Source organism: Balaenoptera musculus, chromosome 9 (assembly GCF_009873245.2).
Source record: "Balaenoptera musculus isolate JJ_BM4_2016_0621 chromosome 9, mBalMus1.pri.v3, whole genome shotgun sequence".
Classification (NCBI taxonomy): domain Eukaryota; kingdom Metazoa; phylum Chordata; class Mammalia; order Artiodactyla; family Balaenopteridae; genus Balaenoptera; species Balaenoptera musculus.
Window position 1 is genome coordinate 59,608,568 of NC_045793.1, and position 23,312 is coordinate 59,631,879.

The 23,312-nt window shown below is 36.5% G+C and overlaps 1 protein-coding gene across 10 annotated transcripts in view; it reads left to right on the top strand.

Moving 5' to 3' along the window:
• PPP1R9A (protein phosphatase 1 regulatory subunit 9A) overlaps positions 1-23,312 on the top strand; it is a 288,124-nt gene that overhangs the window by 212,006 nt on the left and 52,806 nt on the right. For all 10 annotated transcript variants that reach the window (XM_036864289.1, XM_036864281.1, XM_036864284.1 and 7 more), the window contains 5 exons: positions 2,578-2,733; positions 16,871-16,924; positions 19,594-19,823; positions 21,324-21,420; positions 22,125-22,296. In XM_036864289.1, the coding sequence (XP_036720184.1) occupies positions 2,578-2,733; positions 16,871-16,924; positions 19,594-19,823; positions 21,324-21,420; positions 22,125-22,296 (709 nt within the window). The remainder of the gene's footprint in view (positions 1-2,577; positions 2,734-16,870; positions 16,925-19,593; positions 19,824-21,323; positions 21,421-22,124; positions 22,297-23,312) is intronic.

The following is a 23,312-nucleotide window of genomic DNA, read 5'->3' on the forward strand; positions in this document are numbered from 1 at the left end:
TCTATGCCACTCTCTCACTTCGTCCCAGCTTACCCTTCCCCCTCCCCGTGTCCTCAAGTCCATTCTGTAGTAGGTCTGCGTCTTTATTCCCATCCTGCCCCTCCTACTGAACGCTGGCAGAAGACCTCAGACCTTTCTTTCTTTCTTTTTTTAAAAATTGTATTTATTTTTGGCTGCATTGGGTCTAGTTGCAGCATGTGGGCTCAGTAGTTGCAGCACGTGGGCCCTAGAGCGCGTGGGCTTCAGTAGTTGTGGCACATGGGCTCAGTAGTTGTGGCTCAGAGTCTCTAGAGCGCAGGCTCAGTAGTTGGGGCACACTGGCTTAGTTGCTCCGCGGCATGTGGGATCTTCCTGGACCAGGGATCCAACCTGTGTCCCCTGCATTGGCAGGCGGATTCTTAACCACTGCACCACCAGGGAATTCCCTTCAGATTGGTTTCTAAAGACCCCTAGGTTTCCAGGTGCTGATGAGCTATATAGTATAAAGATGGAGGCCAGGACTTACCTGGTGGCATAGTGGTTGAGAATCTGCCTGCCAATGCAGGGGACGCGGGTTCGAGCCCTGGTACGGGAAGATCCCACATGCTGTGGAGCAGCTAAGCCCATGCGCCACAACTACTGAGCCTGCGCTCTAGAGCCTCTGAGCCACAACTACTGAGCCCATGTGCCACAACTACTGAAGCCCACACGCCTAGAGCCCGTGCTCCACAACAAGAGAAGCCGCCACAGTGAGAAGCCTGCGCACCGCAACAAGGAGTAGTCCCCACTCACCACAACTAGAGAAAGCCCGCACGCAGCAACAAAGACCCAACACAGCCAAAAATAAAAAAAATTAAAAAAAAAAAGATGGAGGCCATCCACCTCTTTCCCTTTCAGTCAAAGCATTGCTGATTATATTTGGGCTGTGCGGGGGAAGGGGGGTTCTAACTAACATGTAAAATCACTGCACTATATGAAATATCCTGACCTTACTTATATACACAAATGCCACCAAAGTCAAAGTCTTCATGATAATAGTCTCTGTGTGTGGAAAAAGAGTCTGAGGATGCTGAGGCATCCTTTGTTTGTTCATCGTGGTCAATGCCCGCCAGATTCCTTAATAGAAATTGTATCTACTTCTGGACACCACAATTTAAGAGAAATACCAAGAGCTTGGAGAGAAGTCAGAGTACAGGCGCAAAGACAATTACAGAGAATGAGACCTACGAGGAAACTAGAATTATTTTACTTTGAAAGAGAGAAGTCAGACGGCAATTCATTAATGGTCTTCCAGAAATTAGGAATTATCACGTTGAGGTTAAGGATTGGATTTCCTTCATTTGCAAACATAGTCAAGTAAATACCGTTTCAGGTTTAGCAAGAAGAATATAGTGTAGAACCAAAAGAAAAAATAACAGTCAGATGCTAAGCCTCTTTAATCAAAGGAATAGATCACTCAGTACACTATGAAATTTTTTTTAAAAGCAATATGAATCCCTAGCTGTTTTATGTATTAAATGTAATACTACCTGAAGGAACAGGGGTGAATTAAATGAACTTTGTTTTTCAACACTGTGACTCAGTGATTTATCTTTAAATTACATCAGAAGGTATAGATTTCAAACAATTATTTTGAATTAGAGTCTCATAGCCTGATGCTGCCAAGAGAGGAGCTACTTTCTAATAATGTTAAGGAACTTAGTGGTGAGGAGGAATGTTTATTCCAAGGGTCATGAACTCACATACCTACAGGGGCCCGTGGGTATCACGAAGGAGTGATGCTAACAGCTTAGAATAATGAATTATGGAAGTTAGGGTGTATTAGAAAGTGTACCTGTGTAAAGGGACAACGACTGCTGACTCTGGCCAGTGGTTATCATGTGGTAATGTGCCTATATTGCCAGATCTTTGGCTTTCTCAAGAAAAACTGGAAATCTAGAATCTTAGGTGAAAGTTTTTAACATTGCCAAAATGCTGAGATTTATGAAAGTAGTACTGTATAGGCAAAGCAATACACCTGTGTGGGCTGTAAGTTAGAAACCTTTGGTTAATCCTTTAGGTCACTAGTTAACTACCATGTTAGTTAAACAAACAAATGAAACAGAGTTGACTGAACTCTAAAACTTAGGAGAATCAATCTACTAAACCTTTGTAAGGCTTAATTAAGGTCCTTTCCAACTCGATGAATCTTTTGGTCTCCCCTTCCTTCTTCCCTGCTGTCAATATTGGGTGACTTATTCACTACAGGTGGTGGGAATTTAAAGGAATTACTTATTTCCCTTAGCAACATAATTTTATTTAGTAAAAACATCAAACACTTTGATTTAAAATAAAGATTTTGTTGCTTTACTAAAGATACTGCTGATGCTATTAGATTTTTAGAAATGCACTTATAAATGGCATAGACATGTGACTTTGGATCTTTGAACTAACACTTGTTTGTAACATTGGCTGAATGAGGCATGCTTGACTCAAAAGCCTACTTAACACTTTTACCATTTGGTGACATATTTTATTTCTCTTTTGTAAAATAGTTTAAAATAACCCACCTCCACATGGGTCAGGACAGCTGGATTTCTGAAATCCCCTTCCTTTCAGACAGGAGAATATGCCACAGATGAAGAGGAGGATGAGGTAGGACCTGTTCTTCCTGGCAGTGACATCGCCATTGAAGTCTTCGAGCTGCCTGAGAATGAGGACATGTTTTCCCCGTCAGACCTGGACACAAGCAAGCTCAGTCACAAGTTCAAAGAGGTAAGTTGCTGATCTGCAAAATATTTTTCTATAGCTGTCCATTTCATTATTAAGTATATATATTTGTTTGAAAAGAGTATTAAGAATAATCAGTTTTCTAAAGAAAGCCTTTCAGTAACAGATTGTCCTGAATCTCATTGAATTTCAAGGCAAAAGTTAAGTAGATCTCATTCCACAGTCATTAATTTAAATGCTTGTTATTTGTCATAGTGACAGTTTTTAACTTGTCTGTTCCATAGTTTCAAGCTATAGCTTAAATTTGCAGTTTTCGTGTCAAGGTTATATTTGTAAAGCTTTATGAAAGTTTTGGGACCTGACTTTCCTCGAAGGCAGTGATTTCTAAAAAGGCTTTTTTTTTTCTTTTCCTAAAATAGACAAGGTTCCAACAGGGATCAGATGATATTCACAAGTGGTTTAATTGAAGAAAGTTTAGCGAATGAACTTTGAGTAGAGTTAACAGAACTACCAAGGGATGGTGCAGTGCAGAGGGACCGGCCACAGGGGAAGTTGTTACCATCTTTTGGCTTAATGGGTAAAGAGGGAAAGAGATTACCTTTTTTTGAAGGAGGGCCATTCAACACCTGCAGCTTTGTAAGATGCAACCACTGCTAAAAACTACATCCTGGGGGTAAGGTATATACCAAGACCCTTCTGTCCGCTTGTTGATGCCTTCCATCAGCCTAACCCAGGCAGGGGAGCCTGGGAGATTCAGTCTTGAAATCTGAAGAGATTAGCCTCCTGAGGCAGGAGCTGTCAGAAAAGGGCCAGGAATGGATCTTGAGGGGGCGAATGCAGATAACCACAAAAACTCTTCTTCCAAATTAACTTCTCAGAACCCTAACTTGTAAAACAGAAACAGTGATGAAAGGGTCCACAGGCATTTTATTCTTCATTGCTTTGTGGAACATCCTTCGTTGTTGGAGATAAGTATGTCATTATTTACAGCCTCCCCACAATAACCCTGAAGCACTGAGACTTGAAAACCATTGTTTTCTGGTTGCGAGTCTCTTAGGGACTTGACCACTTGGAAAATATATTCTCCTATTCATGAAAAACAAGAAATATAATTGTAGATTTATAATTTATAAATTTATTATAATTTCTAATTTTGATGTATTATAAACAGGTCAATTTTATATGTTCTCATGTTTTACCTAATACACCTAGTACATTGACTTACCTTTTTAATTCCCTATGACAAATTTATAGTTGTGAGACCAGTGTCAAAGTGAATGTACTTGTCAAATGTAAGTTTTTATTAAATAAAACAACTTATGTTCATTATAGAGTTTTAGAAAATACAGATTTGTATAGATGCCAAAAACTCTTTCCTAATCCCAGTATTGTGGTATTTGGGATTGTAGGATGTATACTGTGTTAAATTCCTGTTCTTGATACTTAAAAGTGTACTATTAGGGTTTTCCCATGTCATCAAATATTTTTCCATAAATGATGCTTATTTACTGTTTCATCTTATGGATCTTATATAATTTACTTAATTCTTTGTTTTGGAACATATCCTTTGTTTCTAGGTCTTTTTAAATTATTAAAAGTAATGTTGCAATAAATATTGCAATAAATTATCCTTAGGATAATTTCTTACAGTGGAATTATTAGATCAAAGAATATGACTATTTTGGGGACTTGTACTTAATGCCAAGTTGCCACCAGAATGGCTTTTCTTGGTAATACAGAAATTTATTTATGTCACCCAGTGGTTTCGAGTGCCCATTTCTCTTCCACATATTGTTATTAGTCAGGTTGAACCATTTCCATTTATATAGTTCACAGAGTCCTTGAGGCAAAATACATAGGTTTTTCAGATGATTTATGACTATTCCTAGTTCTAAATCAGATACCAACGTCCCAGTGACAATGAAGTACACTATTATATAATGATTAGAATTCTCTTATAGTAGAAGTAGCAATGCCTATCTTAGGACCATTTCTTATAAAGTCTTTCTAGATTAACTGATATCTTCAAACCAAAGAAAAATGCAGAAAAAGAAAGTTCTTCTGCAGGAAGTGACTGAGTGGGAGGAAGTGGTATAATCTGTTTCTCTTCGGCTCTGATTTGGCCCAATAATACATATTATCTGAAGAGTAGATGAACTGTTTGTTCTTTAAGAAATCTTCCTTGAGAAAAGACAGTCTCTTCAATAAGTGTTGCTGGGAAAACTGGACAGCTACATGTAAAAGAATGAAATTAGAACACTCCCTAATACCATACACAAAAATAAACTCAAAATGGATTGAAGACCTAAATGTAAGACCAAACACTATAAAACTCTTAGATGAAAACATAGGAAGAACACTCTTTGACATAAATCACAGCAAGATCCTTTTTGACCCACCTCCTAGAGTAGTGGAAATAAAAACAAAAATAAACAAATGGGACCTAATGAAACTTAAAAGCTTTTGCACAGCAAAGGAAACTATAAACAAGAAGAAAAGACAACCCTCAGAATGGGAGAAAATATTTGCAAATGAATCAACGGGCAAAGGATTAATCTCCAAAATATATAAACAGCTTATACAGCTCAATAACAAGAAAACAAACAACCCAATCAAAAAATGGGCAGAAGACCTAAATAGACATTTCTCCAAGGAAGACATACAGATGGCCAAGAAGCACATGAAAAGCTGCTCAACATCACTAACTATTAGAGAAATGCAAATCAAAACTACAATGAGGTATCACCTCACGCCAGTTAGAATGGACATCATCAGAAAATCTACAAACAACAAATGCTGGAGAGGGTGTGGAGAAAAGGGAACCCTCTTGCACTGTTGGTGGGAATGTATATTGATACAGCCACTATGAAGAACAGTATGGAGGTTCCTTAAAAAACTAAAAATAGAATTACCATATGACCCAGCAATCCCACTACTGGGCATATACCCAGAGAAAACCATAATTTAAAAAGACACATGCACCCCAGTGTTCATCGCAGCACTATTTACAATAGCCAGGTCATGGAAGCAACCTAAATGCCCATCGACAGACAAATGGATAAAGAAGATGTGGTACATATGTACAATGGAATATTACTCAGCCATAAAAAGGAATGGAATTGGGTCATTTGTAGAGACGTGGATGGACCTAGAGACTGTCATACAGAGTGAAGTAAGTCAGAAAAAGAAAAACAAATATCGTATATTAATGCATATATGTGGAATCTAGAAAAATGGTACAGATGAATCAGTTTTCAAGGCAGAAATAGAGACACAGATGTAGAGAACAAATGTATGGACACCAAGGGGGAAAAGGGGGGGTGGTGGTGGGATGAACTGGGAGATTGGGATTGACATATATACACTAATATGTATAAAATAGGTAACTAATAAGAACCTGCTATAAAAAAAAAAAAAAAAAAGACCCTAGGACCTTCTATGAAATCTAAGAGGACTCAGTCATATTCAGTAGATGCCCCTGCCTTGCTTATATTCCTGATTTTACTGATTGTAGCTTGTATTGTTTTCCTCATCTCATTCTTGCTACACTTTGGGAAATCCTCACATATTTTGCGCTAATTAATATAACACTATCAATTTAGTCTGTCTCTTTGTTATTGTCCACTCACCTTCCCATCTTCTGACATACATGTAATGAAAGAAATAGAGGAATAAAAAGCTGTGATCATTCACAAATGTCCTTGATAGCTGCCCATGGAATTCCAAGGGTCTTCTGAAGTATTATATTTTTGTTTGTTTGTTTTGTGTTTGTGGTTGCAGTTGTGGTCAATGCTGCTGTGATTTTGGTGAGCCTCTGATAAATCTGTTCAAATAAATTCTTGTTCCAATCAAAAAAAAAAAAGAAAAGAATAATACCATGTGGTTTCACTTATATGTGGAATCTAAAAAAAAAAAAAATCTTCCTTGAATGTTGTAACTCTCAATGCAACTTTGAGGCAGTGAGGACAAGGTTGTGTACCCTGGCAAAAGCCTATTATATAGCTCTTCCGTGTTGCCAGGTAAGTATGACCCCTACTCTTTGTTAGATAATTGAGCTGGAAATAGGGTACACATTTTTTTAATGGAAGCTAAAGAGCCTAAAAAGCAGAAATAGTATATGGAAGGTTATAGCCTCCATTTTCTGAATTGAGCCAAGGACTCAGTGCTCCATAAATATTGTTTGAAGTTGACGCCATAGTACAGACAGCTGCGTGATCTGGACCAGGCGTTGGCAAACTATGGCCTATTGGCCAAATTGGGCCTGCTGCCTTTTTTTGTAAATAAAGCTTTATTCAAACACAGCCATGGATATGCATTTATTTATTGTTTGTGGTTGCTTTTATTCTACAACAGTAAAGCTGAGTAGTTGTACAGAGACCATATGGCCTCCAAATCCTAAATTCTTTGCTGTTTGGACTTTTACAGAAAATGGCTGCTGACGCTGGTGTAGGCTGCTCCATGATCTGGACCCATTCCATATAGCATGGCTGATTTAGTTTTAGCCAGAGTAACCAAATCTGTAGTTTTAATTTTGGCTTTTAAGAATTGGAGGTTTGTCACCACCTCTAGAACAGACAAATACTACATCATTTCACTTCTAATCCTTTTATTCTCTTTTGTTTTATATTTAACATATGAATATATTTATTTCTTCAGGAGATTGCTACTCAGTATCAACTGTGTGGCCCTCTGTCACAGGATTTGTATCTTGTACACTGCCACTACCACAGTTTGAAATTTCTTTATGTGATTAACATACACGCCCAAATACTGTACAGCGTTAGATATTTTTCACAAGATTATACACAAAACCTGGGGTGGAGGTGGAGAGTCATTTTGTGTTGGAGTCTGTAGAAAGTCTCATATTACACAGAGTTCTCTTAATTACATTATTTCAAGCAAAAGTGTATGTTACACTGTTTGGGCAAAGCAAATTAGACTAACATTCTCTCAGTCATTCCTACTTTTTGCCCATTATGTATCTTGCTACTAGACTCTAAGCTCCTCTGTTTTTGCTGAATACTGTACCCACAGTCTTTGCACGGTTCTTGGCATACAGTTAGTAGTTAAATATTTGGGGAATGAATGGTATCAAGCATATACTAGAATTTGTTGTATAAACAAGACAGCTCCCTAATTTAATTTTCCCAAATAGCTGACAAGGGGGCTAGCACTTTTATTAAATGCTCATTTACCCATTTCCTTCTGGTTGGAGGCCCAGCGTTATTATCTACAGTATTTGTGCCTTTACACTCTGGACTGCTTTTGGTCTTCATATTGTGTTCCACTTTCTCATTAATTTTTGGTGCCGTACTGTTAGAATATATATAAAACATTGATGGAATAGATCAGATCCATCTAACTCTTTTCTTCAGAAATTCCGTTACTTTTCAACTTATTCAAGAAAACACTTGAATCACTTTAACTCCCTTGAAAAAACTTCCTTGCATTTTCTTACTGTAATTACATTAAGATAGTAAATCAACTTGCAGAAAACTGGCATTTTTATCACATTGACTCTTTTAATCCAAGTTTATGGAATGTATCTGTTTAATTCAAGCCTTTTTTTCTGACCCTCTCTCAAATTTTATAGTCCCCTCTATTATATAAACGTCACCTAAGAAAATCTTAACTAGAGTGGATTAATCAAAAGCTGCCACAAAGGTTATATTAGCTCCAATATAAGTTAAGAAGTCTTCTCTGTTTTTCTATTTTCAGAAATGACTTTTATAGGAGACACTTAATGACTTGCATAAGATCGCAATTTCTGTTCCCTGAAAGTTTGTTATTACTCAGCTGTAAAACCATCTGTACCTTTGTGGAGGAAGATTTGAAATACTTTTTTATAATAGCTATTAGTCTTTTCAAGTTTTCAGGTTTTTCTTGGGCCAATTTTGGTATTTTGTATTTCTCAAGAAATTCATATATTTCCTCTAGGCATTCATATTTATTAACTTATATTTTTATAATATAGCTTTAAAATACTGAAATCTTTAGTATCTATAACTAGTTACTTTTTTTATTCTTTTCTTTATTTGAGTACTTTCAATTTTTTCTCAGTGTTTTTTTCTAGAATTTATCTGTCACGTTAGCTTTACATTTCTTTTTAAATAAAAAAATACTTATTATTTCCTACCAATATCTTTATTTTTCCTCCTTTTTTATTTTTTGGCATTAATCAGTTGCACTAGGTACATTTACTTTTGATAACCCTTACAGTCTGATAAGTGTATTTAAAGCTATAATTTTTTTCTGAATATTGCTTTAGCTACATGTCACAATTTTTTTTTACATTTAGAATGCCACTGCCATTTAGATGTAATTTCTTTTGCAATTTCCTCTTTAACACAAGAAGTATGTAGTGGCATATTTTACTCTCCACACATATCAACTTTATTTTGCTATCCTTTTGTTATTGGGTTCTAATTTTATCACACTAGTCAGAAAACATATTCCATATGGTAGCTATTTAGAATTTTCAAGACATCTTTTGTAACTTAATTCATAAATAGTTGTATTTAAATATTCCTCATGTATGCAAAAAGCACACATATTCTGTGCTTGGGTATGAAATTTATATAAGTTAAATTTATATGGATAAGATTAATAATACAAACACACACATCTTCTCTGCAGTGTGGCTTAGATTTTGTTGGCTTGATGTACTAATTCTGAAAAGCATATGTTAAAATTACCAGCTACAGTTGTTTCTTTCTTCCTATAATTCTAGCAATTGTAGTTTTATACATTTTAAATCTTTGTTGTTAGCTGCCTATATGTTCAGGATTACTACAGCTTTTCGATTTATTGTAACATCTCCCTTGTTTCTAATGATGCATTTTACTCCAAATTCTATTTTGACTGATAGTAAAGATTCAACACTGGCTTTCTTTTGCTTCATATCTGCTTCACAGTATCTATTTCTTCCATCTCTTTGTTTTCAGCCATTCTGTATCCTTTTGCACAATTGTGTTTCCTTCAGTCAACCTATTCCTAAATCTTACTTTTATACTACTCTAGGAGTCTTTGTCAGTTAATTGGTGAGTTTACCCCATTTATATTTACTTTAATCATTTTAATATTAGAACTTACATCTACCACCTTATTTCATATATTACAGTTTCCATGCTTCTTGTTTTGTTTTGATCTTTTTACCTACTTGCCATTAGACACATCAAATTTTCATCTGCTGCTTAAAAGTTATACATTTTTATTCTATTCTTCTAGAGATTACCCTTGAGTAACTTTGACTTAGTCTTAGGATATTTTCTCCCAGCAATATAGAAAGCAGATCAGCAGCTATGCCTTTACCATTTAACAAAATGATAGCCATAGCATATGCTTATCTACCTCTCCTCTCCTCTAATTCTAATTATCGTGACACAGGAATGATAATTAACTGGGTTTAATACTTTGATTCACAACCTTTTCCCCTGAAAATGTTGTAGGGCAAGCTTCATTGTTTTGAACTAGCATTGCATACTGTAAAGGAAAACTCTAATGACAACAGATATTTGGATGCTTGTATTACTTTAACCTTGTACTTTAAATTTTTTATCACAATTTCTTTTTTTTTTTAAACAACTTTATTGGAGTATAATTGCTTTACAATGTTCTGTTAGTTTCTGCTGTATAACAAAGTGAGTCAGCTATATGTATACGTATATCCCCATATCCCCTCCCTCTTGTGTCTCCCTCCCATCCTCCCTATCCCACCCCTCTAGGTGGTCACAAAGCACCGAGCTGATCTCCCTGTGCTATGCGGCTGCTTCCCACTAGCTCTCTATTTTACATTTGGTAGTGTATGTATGTCCATGCCACTGTCTCACTTTGTCCCAGCTTACCCTTCCTGCTCCCCGTGTCCTCAGTCTGTTCTCTACATCTGCATCTGTATTCCTGTCCTGCCCCTAGGTTCTTCAGAACCTTTTTTTTTTCTTTTAGATTCCATATATATGTGTTAGCATATGGTATTTGTTTTTCTCTTTCTGACTTACTCCACTCTGTATGACAGACTCTAGGTCCATCCACCTCACTACAAATAACTCAATTTCGTTTCTTTTTATGGCTGAGTAATATTCCACTGTATATATGTGCCACATCTTCTTTACAGTTTCTTGAAGTAGGCCTCCTTTCATTCATTTTTTCTTCCAATCTGCTTTCCTTGTTTTATGTTTGTGTTTATGTTTTCATTTTAGTCTATGAATATTTTCTTCATTTAAAAATTTTTTTCAGTTTCTGTTTCTTTTCTAGAAACACTGTCTTCAGTATTATCTTTTTTATGTTTCTTTTCTGTTTTTTTCTATTTCTGAGATTGTTCTCAAATGTGTCCCCTCATGTCAATGATTCAGTTTTCTGTAGCATTAAATATGCTTTTAACTTCAAGTTCAGGTATGCTCTTTAGCACCTCTAAAATGACTTAATTCTCTTAATTACATTTTTAGTTTCCTTACTCTCCACTCATTCCTCATGCTTCTTCACTTTCTCTTCGTCCTGGTGTTCCATAGGTTACTTTAAAATGTCTTTTTATTTATGGGATACATAATTTTCACAGGTTTACTTATTTGAATTTTCAAGTTGATACTCTCTTTTCCTTGATCTGAAGTAATAGGCTCAGTTTTGCCTTTTTCTCATTTATTTATCTTGAAATTAGGCAAAAACCTTTTTTTGTGTTCAAGCAGCAATTATCCACTTTTAAAAATTACAAATTCCATTTCTAGACCTACATCAGGAGGACATATCTATGTGCCTAGTTTCCAGCCTGGTTGCTATTTTCTGGCAACCTATCATCTAAAGCAGTTCTCTGTACTAAGATGGGATATCCAAATCTCGCCACTCAGTTCTTGAAGTTAAAGGGAAAAAAAAGTTATTCCTTGCTATCAAAGCACTTACTGTGACTGCCCGTGTCTGTATTGCTGCACTTTGGGGTCTGCAGGTGAAAGTAGGCAATGTGCCACTATCAGCCACCCTTCCCGCATTCTTTTCCTCATCTAGCAGTTGCTTTCTGAATGAATATGGAAGGTGGAGAGTTAGAGAACCTGGTTTGAGGACAGCTCCTGGGAAGGACTGTAGAGGTTGCCCATCTTCCTCACTGGATAGACTTGGTATCTCAAGCAATCAGTGAGAGAGACACAAAGCATCTCCCTGTCTTTGGAGTGAAGTTTGGATAGATTTTTCTTAATTCAACTTCATGACTCCTTCATATTCTAGTAACAGTTGTTTCTAGTTTCAGTGTCAATTTGGTTGTGAGTTTTTCTTTTGTAATGTGATTTCACTGGAAATTTAGTGGGAAGTAGGAAGAGGCTGAATTGGAAACTGCTGGCCAGGTGCCGTTTCAGTGGACTGTGCAGTGCTTCCCCTCCACCATTCCTTCTCGGGAGCCATAGATATTAGCTCCCAGTAAAAACAGTTCTGCATTTGTCTTGAGGAAAAAATATGGAGTGTAAAAATTGTTTTATTTTGCTTACTTAAGTCATAGAGAATCTATGAAAAGTAATCTAGAAGAAGTTATTAATGCATTAGATAGTAATCTTTATGGAACTTTCCATTAATATGTAGAGAAGGTAAAAAATGTTACGTACTTAACAAGAAACAGATACTGATTTAAAGAGTAGCTGTAATTACAGGCTGTCACCTACATCCAGCACCTTCACCATCAATAACCAGTTTATGAGCACCTCCTTAGAGAGTGACCCTGTGCTGCATATACTGCAGTTAGTGTTGCCATTCACTTTAGGTTATGATATCATTCAATCAGCTGATTTCAGCTAGTTTTGCATAATCTGTTTCCTGAGAAAAACACTTTTGTTAATATAAAGATAGGTACCATATAGAAACCTTTGAGCAGAAATTATAAAGCAATATGGCATAGCTTCATTTTAACAGCACCAAAGTATAGGCAAAAACAGCACTTATTTCTTCTTTTGTGGAACTTACACTGTCATAGATAAGACAGACTGCAATCAAATTATCACAGAGATCATTGTAAAAATTCTGATTCCAATGCTGAAACCACTTCATAAAGTTGTATGCAAATATCAGTTATTATTTTGCCCTTGTAAAGTAAAAACAGAGAATCTCGCTCTTATCTGTAAAATCTCTAGTACTAGAGCACTCTTAAAATCTTTCCTGCAGAGATAACATTTTTCCTTTTTAAAGAAAAATGTTTTTCATGCTTGCACAGGGTAAGTAAAGAGTGCAGAAGTTCAGTTTTACAATGTTTATGCGTAAGGATGTTTCTATTTCTAGTGCAGTTATATTTGGATTATATTGATTCAGTGATGTGAGTACATGTTCTGTATTCATATTTTTGAAAGAAATAAACAGAAAATAAATACAGCGGGTACACCTGCAGAATGTTATATGAGAGCTACTGTTCTCCATAGGAGTGTGTGTGTTTATTTGTGCTGTAATCCTGGGGTGTATATTGATGCCTTTCATGTTCAAGATGACAGAAGAGATGAAAGAGATTGGTCTTATAAGTTGAGAGACACTGACCTGCAGTCCTTCACCTTTTCTTTTTATTTCTATCCTCCCTTCCCAAGTCTTTTCACCAAACCTAGATTCTCTGAAGCCCAAAAGGTCCAACAGGTATTTCAGGCTCTGTTTCTATTAACCGGTCCTGTAGACCCTGCTCCCTGCAGCCAGCGTGACCAGTCTCGGGGGTTGTCTGCGAACCCTTACATCTGTACTTCGGAAAGGCTATTAAACGTGAAAGGAGAACTGCTCTAGAATAAGAAAACTCAACTTTGTACGCACTGTGCTTCTTTTGTCAAGTCACTTCACCTCTTTCAACAGCAATTTCCTCTTGTTCATGAAATGGAGGTATCCCAGGCCCATCATGCCCATTTGCCTGGGAGGCAGGGTCCATAGTTGGAGATATGACACGTAGGCCAAAGCCGCAGGTCACCTGAAGTTTCTCTCTAAGTTTTTTCTGAGGCATCTGGGAACTTCTCTCAGGAGGTGGTATATATTAATTTCCCTGTAGTAAGTGTTTCGAAGGTAGGTTCTATGACACTTTCGTGTATCCTCAACGACTAGCACAGCACCTGGCACGTAGTCTCATTCAGTAAATGCTGGTTGAATAATGAGGGAGAGATTTCTTTCTAAGTTCCATGACTAATAACAGCAGCTGACTGAGCACATGTTGTATGTAGTGTCAGAACACTCAGCCTACCAGAAGTGATCCATGGTTTCCAGGTGGAGTCCTACTTTCTCATCTGGGAGGTCACAGTGATCACATATGCCTCAGGGTTTCTGTGATGATCAAATGAAAACTGTATTCCAAAGCTGGTTCAGATGAGGGGCATAAGGCAGGGAGGAACAGAGGTGGGTGGAGTCAGACCTGGGATAATTCCCACTCCACCACCTGCTCCTGCTGGGAACTTGAAGAAGCCATGTAACTTCTCTGAGCCTCTTTCCCTGTCTGAACAGCGAGGGTAACAGTGCCTGTCCTGCCTCCCTTACAGATTCATTTGCAGTGAGGAAGGAGACGATGAAAGAGGGAAAGGGTCCTACGAATGTAAGAAACTTAGTATTAGAGGAGAGGACTGTGGACTGGAATTTGTAAAACCTGGCTTTGACACTTACTAGCTCTGCAACTTAAACTACTGAAACACAGTTTCTTCCTATATAAAATGAAAGCGTTAGATTAGTTTATTTTTAATGCTTTTCCTGTTAATGGTGATGGATTTGTAGAAATTCTCTTAATGTGCATGCAGGATTAAAATAATCACATATCTATAATTTTCAGCCTTATGAGTACTGGGGGAAACCTCACACTAAAACTTTTGTCCATCTTCTGAATAATGTCTGAATTTACAGACCTCATTCTGCTTTCCTGTAGCTAAACGATTGGGCTATGCTGAGTAACACTTCAAGCTTTTATCAGTGTTCTCACCTCACCGCTTATGAGTTCAGCTCTCTTCTGTTATCTGTTTCGCTGAGATGGGAGGGGTAGGATAACTGAAAATCAACTTGGCTGCTTCGCAGTTTCAACTCGGTTTGTCCCACACATCAGTGGATTAGTCTAGTGTATGCATTCATAGGAGTGAAAATGCTGGCTTGGGATGAGAATTCCTAGACTCTGCAACCTTGACAACCATCTCCAGGCCCTTCATTTCGTAAATGTCACACCTGGAGTACTTGCAGGGGCCTTGGGGTTCTTCCCACCTAGCCCTCTCATTTTTGGTATGGGAAACCAGGGCCCAGAGAAGTAGCTTGCTAGAGAACATGGCGATTTGAACAAAGAAAATCCAAAGTCCCAACAAGTTGTATTGCAATATATTATCCTACAGGGAGTTAACCACTGAGAAAATAGGATATGGCACTTCCTCATAGTTGCAGTGTTCATCAAAAAGTCTGCCTTTTTGATTTCTTGCTACTCTTCAGCTTAGAACCAGAGGGCTTTTGTTTCAGGTGCAACGTTTTACAGCATTTAAGCACCTTTAACTGAGAAGCAGAGTTAGGGTAATCATATTCGAGTTCTTCAAATCATTCTTTCTTAGTCTTGGCTAACTTTATAGGGGACTTATTCTATGCTAGACACTGCTAACAAAGAGTACTTCCTCTCTATAGAGACTGTTAGAGCACAGAAGCCCCTGGGAACAGTGAGGGTGAAAGGAGCAAGAGCCGAAGAGGCAAGAGTGACCAGGTCTGAAAGCAGGAGAGTAACATCAGTGAGTGGGGCAGAATCAAATTTGAAAGTTTCAAGATCGCCCCTCAGGAGCAGGAGCGGGACCAGAGCTGTAGCTGCACAGCCCGCAGAGCTTTAAGCCTAACAGGAAACCTGAAAGCATCACGGAGGGGGCACTTTCCAGGCAGCGTGGGGCCTCTCAGTTTCTGGGCTTTTATTCATCAGCATCTAAGGGTGTTGAACGAACCCTGTCCTTGATTCTAACTTCTTTCCCTCGTCATCCTTCCCATACGCCCCTGCTGGCCAGGTGAAAACCAAGGAAGTACAGATTACAAGCCAGAGAGAGAGCTGAGGTGGTGTGATCTCCAAAGGTTCACATTTCTGTCTTTTTATTAGCCGTCTTTCTGATAAGAAAACCTTAGACTTATTTGATTACAGTAATATGGGAAGTGTACAGTCCCTTTGTACAATCCTAAATTCAAAATGCTCTGAGACAGTTTTTTAAAATAATTTTGTGGCACACTCACTTGGGTGGTAAATCTGACCAAAACTGACAGGATGCTACAGTCTTATAGTCTTTAGGTACCTCCCTTAGTGAGAATATTCACATGTTTTGTGGCAAACATATTCATGTGTTTGATTACGGAGTGCCTCCACAGCCCCTGCTGTGGGCAATAAGCAATTTATGGAAAAATGCATTTTACTACGTTTCTGAAATCGAAAGAACTCAGAATTCCAAAAACGCCCCAAGGATTTTAGAAAAGTGATTTTCAACCCATAAATAGTTTTCCGTAAATGTTGGTGTATTTATTTATCCCTTAAGGAATGAACGTTTCTTTCGTTTTTCTTCCCTATGAAGAAAAAGGGGGGGGGGAGGGGAGGGGAGAAGCAAAACAAATCTAAATGGTGGCTCTCAGGAGAATAAACTGTAGCGGAAGCTTTTTCGGGGGGGGGGGTCTAGGTCCTCAATAGGAGTAGATCTTTTAAAGGACAGAAATCTAGATCTGTACTTTTACTGCAATTAAAAAAAAAAAATTACAGATTTCGCCGCGGAACTGCATCATCCTCTTCTCCAGCTTTGCAGCAGCCTGAGCTGTAAAAGAGCTGCTAAGCCTAAAATGCGTGCGACTCACGGAACCAGAGCGCCATCTTTCTTCCAGATTTGGAATTGAAGCTTCCCGCGGCCACTGGCCGACTTGCCTGCCGAGGCTTGTTCAATCCACAGGACTGCAAGGAAACAATTCCTTGACACTCAGACCATAAAGGAAGAGCTGCAAAGAGGGCAAGAAAATGTGTTTCCTTCTCTTTGATCCCTGAGCAATTAAATTCGTAACCTAATCTGATGTTAGGGAGTGTGGGCCATAAACCCCGTGTTTAATTAGTTCGCACCTAGAGAGTCATTTTACACACTAGACATTTTAATTTACAACCTGCTGCATTGCAGCACTTTTCTAGGCCTTCAGCTATATAGTAAGGTATTCTGCTAGCTGCTGAAGGTTTAAAAATATAGATACACTTAGTTAAGATTTTTTCTTTCTTTTCCATTTTCAGTTGCAAATCAAACATGCAGTTACAGAAGCAGAGATTCAAAAATTGAAGACCAAGGTAAGCACTAATACATTATGTTTGAATTGTACTTTTTAAACTTCAGATGCTATGAATAAATTCAACCCGAGGACTAAAGGAATTTGTTTCTGTGCATTTGAAAGAATACAAATGTGAGAGAGTCATTTCTACTATTAGCGGAAAAACTTGGCAGTGCATACTCTTAGGGGGTCAGCACCACCATACCCCTCAGTGAAAATAGCACAGTATTTTTAAATTACATATTTACATATTTGCACATATGTGGCCCATTTCCTCTGAGCTTTCCTCAGAAAGTAAATGTTTATGTGGTGGTGTGATGAGTTGGGAGATTGGGATTGACATATATACACTAATATGTATAAAATGGATAACTAGTAAGAACCTGCTGTTTAAAAAAAATAAATTAATTAAATTTTAAAAAAAAGTAAATGTTTATAATAGTTCAAGCAGCCAAATTACATTTTGACCACTAATTCCTTAAGCACAAGCCGTTATACTATCTCTTTATCTTATCTTAAATGTTTAATTATTTATTTTTAACTTATTCATCAGAAATAATGTATTTTAACATAGCACATTATTACTTATCTTTCATAGAGAAAACTTCCAATTTCTAGTAATTAAATATGAAATTTAATTAATATGTGAATAATTTATTTTAGGTGCCAGGTGCTACCAGAAATCTTTAGACAAGTTTAGTTCATGTTATTTAAATTTGTGGGGAAATACAGGTCTTGATAAAAGGAGTATGTATTTTTAGTTTATATATGAAATAATACATAATTTAAAGGGGCATTTTTAATTGGTAAATTATAAGGTACTTGTAAGTTTCTTGAACAGTGTTTAGTTTTATCATGTACATAATTTCCAAGATTTAAAAATATCTTTTGAGTTACTTTAAAAACACGATAATCTTTATTTTTTATGGTCTTTTAAAAATTAAGACATAATTGCTCTCACCCTACTAACAATCCGTTTCCCTGTAAACATTAAATACACTTGTTTTGGTTTTTCCATGTGTTTTAAATGGAGATGAATTAGCAAGGCTATTTTGGTTAAATGGTATTTTTTGCTAATAACTCTGCAGCTCTTTAGTCAAAACATGTCTATACATCATTCATGGTTTCAACCAAGCTCTGTGAATAATAAGTTTTAAATTAGTAGCGGTTGGTAAATAAACAACTCGAACACGAAACATTGCTTAATAAAAGATGCAGCAAATACCCAGTCCTGTTTTAAATTGCCATGTTTCTTGTCATAGAATGGAAGAATAGAAGATTTTTTTTTAGTTGTTAGGTACAATCAGGGAAAAAGATTCACCTGGGATTGCAAGTGCTTTAACAAAGCTTATGTGTTAGATATTTAATCTAGGAAATTCTATAAATTAGTATTTTATATTTTTCTCAATATTATATTGGCATATGATAGCCATAGATTAGCTTGTTTTACTGTGACTCTTTATATCCAAGTTGATAATAGAATTCCTAATTTTGAAATGTTTTTGACTTTTTACTTTGTAACCTGTTTTGCCAATGTGTTTAGTTTAAAATATACATAAAAACATATATTTCCACTTTCCGAATGATTTTGGAATGTTTTAGATTTTGAAAATTGTTAGTTTGTAATGACTGCATACTTTTGAACTTTAACAGAGGCATGTTAAGTAGATGAAGCACTCGTTTAAAGGTTAGCTGGTTACCTAACCAGCTAACCTTACCTGAGAGATCAGTCTTGAATTTCTGCAGAAATTCGTGATTTGGACCAGTGTGTCATCTGTTCCTAAGCTTCCCTGAAAGCAGAAACCACAAGAACCTGCCTTTCTGTCCCATCAGAGAGATTTAAATTAATTCAGCAATCATTTATATTTTTACTCACACTGTCTTTTATACTTTTATTCAAATCGGGATTTATTAGGCTCTAGAAACTGAGAACAATGTCAGCAAAATAATGAGCTACAAACTATGTTCATGTCAGTTGAAATAAAGGATGTGATAATATCATCAAAAGGGATAGAAACAAAGTAAAAATCACTTTTATCAGATTATTATGCCCAAGGAGCTGTTCCAAGCGTGCTGAGGTGTTATATCACAGTTCCGATTAAAGATAACATAATTTAGTCTTAGAGGACTTCAGTTACTTGTCCAAGCTTTAAAGGCCAATAATGGCAGAGCCTGGAATTCAAATCTAAACTGCATGACTCCACGGTCCCCCTCTTACCCATTAGGCCATACTGTGTGCTTCTGCCCCTCTCTCCTTCCCAGCTTGCCTCTCCCTACTCCCTTTTTAGTTAACTTTTTATTTACAATTATATGTTAAAAAAAAAAAAAGAAAAACTCTAAAAGAAAATGTGTTGAAGTTCATTGGATAGAATCAAACTCTAAAACACTTTTTCCTGCTCAGAGAATTTCATACACCACATAATGTGATGGAAAGATCATGGGAGTTGGAATCAAATCCATGTTTTGTCATTTATCAGATGTGTGACCTTGGACAAACATTTTCACTTTTCAAGGCTTCCATTTTATAATCTATGTAATAATGAAAATAATACTTGCTCTTCTCATCTCAGTGTGTTTGATGATTTGAGTATATGTAACAATGGAATTTAAAATACACTATAAAAATGTGAGGGATTTTTGCTACAGAAGGACCCAGATAATGCTTGCTTTGACATTTGCTTTTCCCAGCTGCAAGCAGCAGAAAATGAGAAAGTGAGGTGGGAACTAGAAAAAACCCAACTCCAGCAGAATATAGAAGAGAATAAAGAAAGAATGTTGAAGTTGGAGAGCTACTGGATTGAGGCTCAAACGTTATGCCACACGGTGAACGAGCACCTCAAAGAGACTCAAAGCCAGTATCAGGCCTTGGAAAAGAAGTACAATAAGGCAAAGAAACTGATCAAGGATTTTCAACAAAAGTAAGCAGCTTCTACTGACTAAAGAATAGTTGTGTGCATCTAAAGAAGGTTTATATCCAGTAATTTCATAATATCTAGTAGAAAACAAAAGGTGACCTCAGAGTCATGCCCCTAAGGAGCATAGTTAATGCATAAATAGACATTAAGTTTTAGAAATCTCTTGCATCATTTTTCATATGCGATTATATTTTTTCTTCTATAACTTTTTGGCAACCTCCTGTTTTGTTGTTGTTGTTAATCATTAATAGTAACTGTTAAACCATTTGAACCTCTATCCTTTTGAAACATCTGTGATTTAGAAGCAAGAAGCCCAGCTGAAGTCATGCAGAATGACTATTGGATAAAGTACGTACAAAGCAGCACTGGGGCCTTGATGAGGCTCCTTCTATGTCTAAGAATCAGTTAACTTCAGAATTTTCCCACTACAGATAGTGTAAATATTGACTAGCAAGACCTCCTGCCCTGCCAGTTTCCTTCTTTTAGCTGTTGAGAGAATCACAAGGGCCTTGGTTCACTGCAGTAAGAGACCATCACCACACTCTGCTTTTAAATTTCAATCGCTATTTCTGAGCTAATGCTGCTTTGCTTCCATCTGTTGAATCTTGGTGTAATTTCAGGGAGACTGACCAGGGAGATTTTTATGGATTTTTTTCAACAGTTACTTCTGGCTAGCTAGAATAATAGAAAGTAGCACCAGTATCTCTTCTGGTCTTCTATGTCAAGCCTTAAAAGCTAAGCATATATGTAAGAGTCACCATAACTGTTATTTCCTATCATGGAAATAATGTTTTTAATGTTTAAAAGATATTGCTATAAAAAGTGTATTGAAAAGGGGGGAATTGTTCTTATGACCATGAATTCAGTACATCACTATTTTAACTCTTTTCGCCAAAAATATACCTAACTCTATTTCATGTAATAATTTTATAATAAATTCTACCAAATTTGCATATTGCATTCCAGACTCTCAAAATGGAGGTATTTCTCCTTCTCCCCATATTATCCTCAGGTATGTAGTGACAGCTCCCCCTCAGTGTTTCTGACCCAACAACCCCTCTACTGTCATTTATAGGAAGCAATCTTATTATAATTATCTTTTTAAAACTCTTACCATCCAGTTCCATCAGTTTACTAGGTAAATGACTTTATAAATGTGGAATTATATCTACTCGACATGTAATTATCTCCACTAAATTATCCAATGTGGGTCATTAGTTCAGTAACTTCTATCTAAATATGAACAGGTGCTCTAGAGTCAGGAGCTACAGATGAAAATCTTAGTAAGCAGAATCAAAGCATTTTTCTTTACTTTGTAATCCATTAAAACATTTTATTTACTTTCATTACTAGATACCTTTTCTCTGTGATTGAGTTTTGTTTATTTAAACAGCTGTCTAGTTATTTATTTCACTGTGCAGTTCATTGCTTCTGATAAGAATTTTTACGCTTCCTCATTTATTGAGTGTTTGATGCAATGAGATCTATTATTTTCTTCTTAAGAGAACTTGATTTCATCAAAAGACAGGAAGCAGAAAGAAAGAAAATAGAAGATTTGGAAAAAGCTCATCTTGTGGAAGTTCAAGGCCTGCAAGTACGGGTGAGTTACATGCTCAAAGCCACTGAGTAATAGGGTAGCCAGACAAAACTATAATTTGAAAAGATACATGCACCCCCATGTTCATAGCAGCACTATTTACAATAGCCAAGACATGGAAACAACCTAAATATCCATTGACAGATGAATGGATAAAGAAGATGTGGCACATGTATACAATGGACTATTACTCAGCCATTAAAAAGAATGAAATAATAGAGATTATCACACTAAGTTAAGTAAGTCAGAAAGAGAAAGACAAATACCATATGATATCACTTACATGTGGAATCTAAAATACAACACAAATGAACATATCTATGAAACAAAAACAGACTTACAGACATAGAGAACAGACTTATGGTTGCCAAAGGGGCAGGAGGGTTGAGGAGGGAAGGACTGGGGGTTTGGGGTTAGCAGAAGCAAACTATTACATATAGGTTGGATGCACAGCAAGGTCTTACCATATAGCACAGGGAACTATGTTCAATATCCTGTGATAAACCATAATGGAAAAGAATTTGAAAAGAATATATATATGTATAACTGAGTCACTTTGCTATACAGCAGAAATTAAACACAACATTGTAAATCAACTATATTTTAATAAAATTTAAAAAAAAAGAATAATAGGGTAGTTTTGCCTAGTGCTTGGAGAGAAGTGCTGATTTAGGGTTTCATGAATGGATATTTTTTTTCTCTCTTAGATTAGAGATTTGGAAGCTGAGGTGTTCAGGCTACTGAAGCAAAATGGGACTCAAGTTAACAATAACAACAACATCTTTGAGAGAAGAACATCTCTTAGTGAGGTCTCTAAAGGAGATACCTTGGAGAACTTGGATGTCAAGCAGACATCTTGTCAAGATGGCCTAAGTCAAGGTTTGTTTAACCTAACCATAAAAAATGTTTTTAATGACTGTAAAATTTGGCCTTACATTCTTATTTTTTTAACTCAGAGATTTAAAAGTTGAAAAAGCCTTCCTGCTGTGGGAAAGAAGAAAGGGCTTATCAAAATAGGAACTTATAATTTTTCTCTCGTCTTATCAAAAATAAATCTTTGATGTAAAGAAATAACAAAATTCCAACTCGGACAAGTCAGGTATTATTTTTAAACCACCATAAAATTTGATAAGCTTAATAAACTGCCTTAAATTGATAGCTCGTCCCATATAGGGTGAGTTACACTACTTAAGTATTAATGAGTAAGGCTTAAAATGAGTGATTTTTAAGTCCCTAGAAAGAAGATCTTTTTCATAACATCAGAAGGCTGACTTTTAGCACTTGGAATTCACTGAGTTAAGAAGTTCTGTGTAGTTTTCTGCTTTTACCGCGATGTCCTGAGTATACGTCTCATTCTTTCCTGTCAGAGATCAAATCAGACCAGAACACGGGAAGCATTTTGTATTGTGAATGGCTGTCTTCTTTCATACACCAACCATAAATAAATCACTTATTTGCTTCCCTCACACACGCCCGTGCATAGACTGTGTGTATAAGAATGTGTATGAATGTTTTAATACGTATAGTGTATTTATAAATTAGAGAATGTATAAGAATTTATAACGATAAATGCACAGGCGGACATAAAACTTTTTATTTCATCTTTTAAAATAGGTACCTAGTAGACCTTAGAAAAAGTGAAAATAAAAGAATGTCATGTGGCAGCATGGTCATGAAGGGACTGACAACTCACAGGCAGTGGTTTGACACGCAGTAAAACTGTGATCACTAATGAGCTGTTTAATTCTTTGATGCTCTTTCGCACATATTAAAATGTCTCCAGTGAGATTTTCCTGATAAACAAGTGTTTATATCATATCATTAACTTTCAGAACTGAACTCTTAGCCGTTGAAAGTGAAAAGTATTGGAAATTTTCATTTAAAATTAAAGTGGT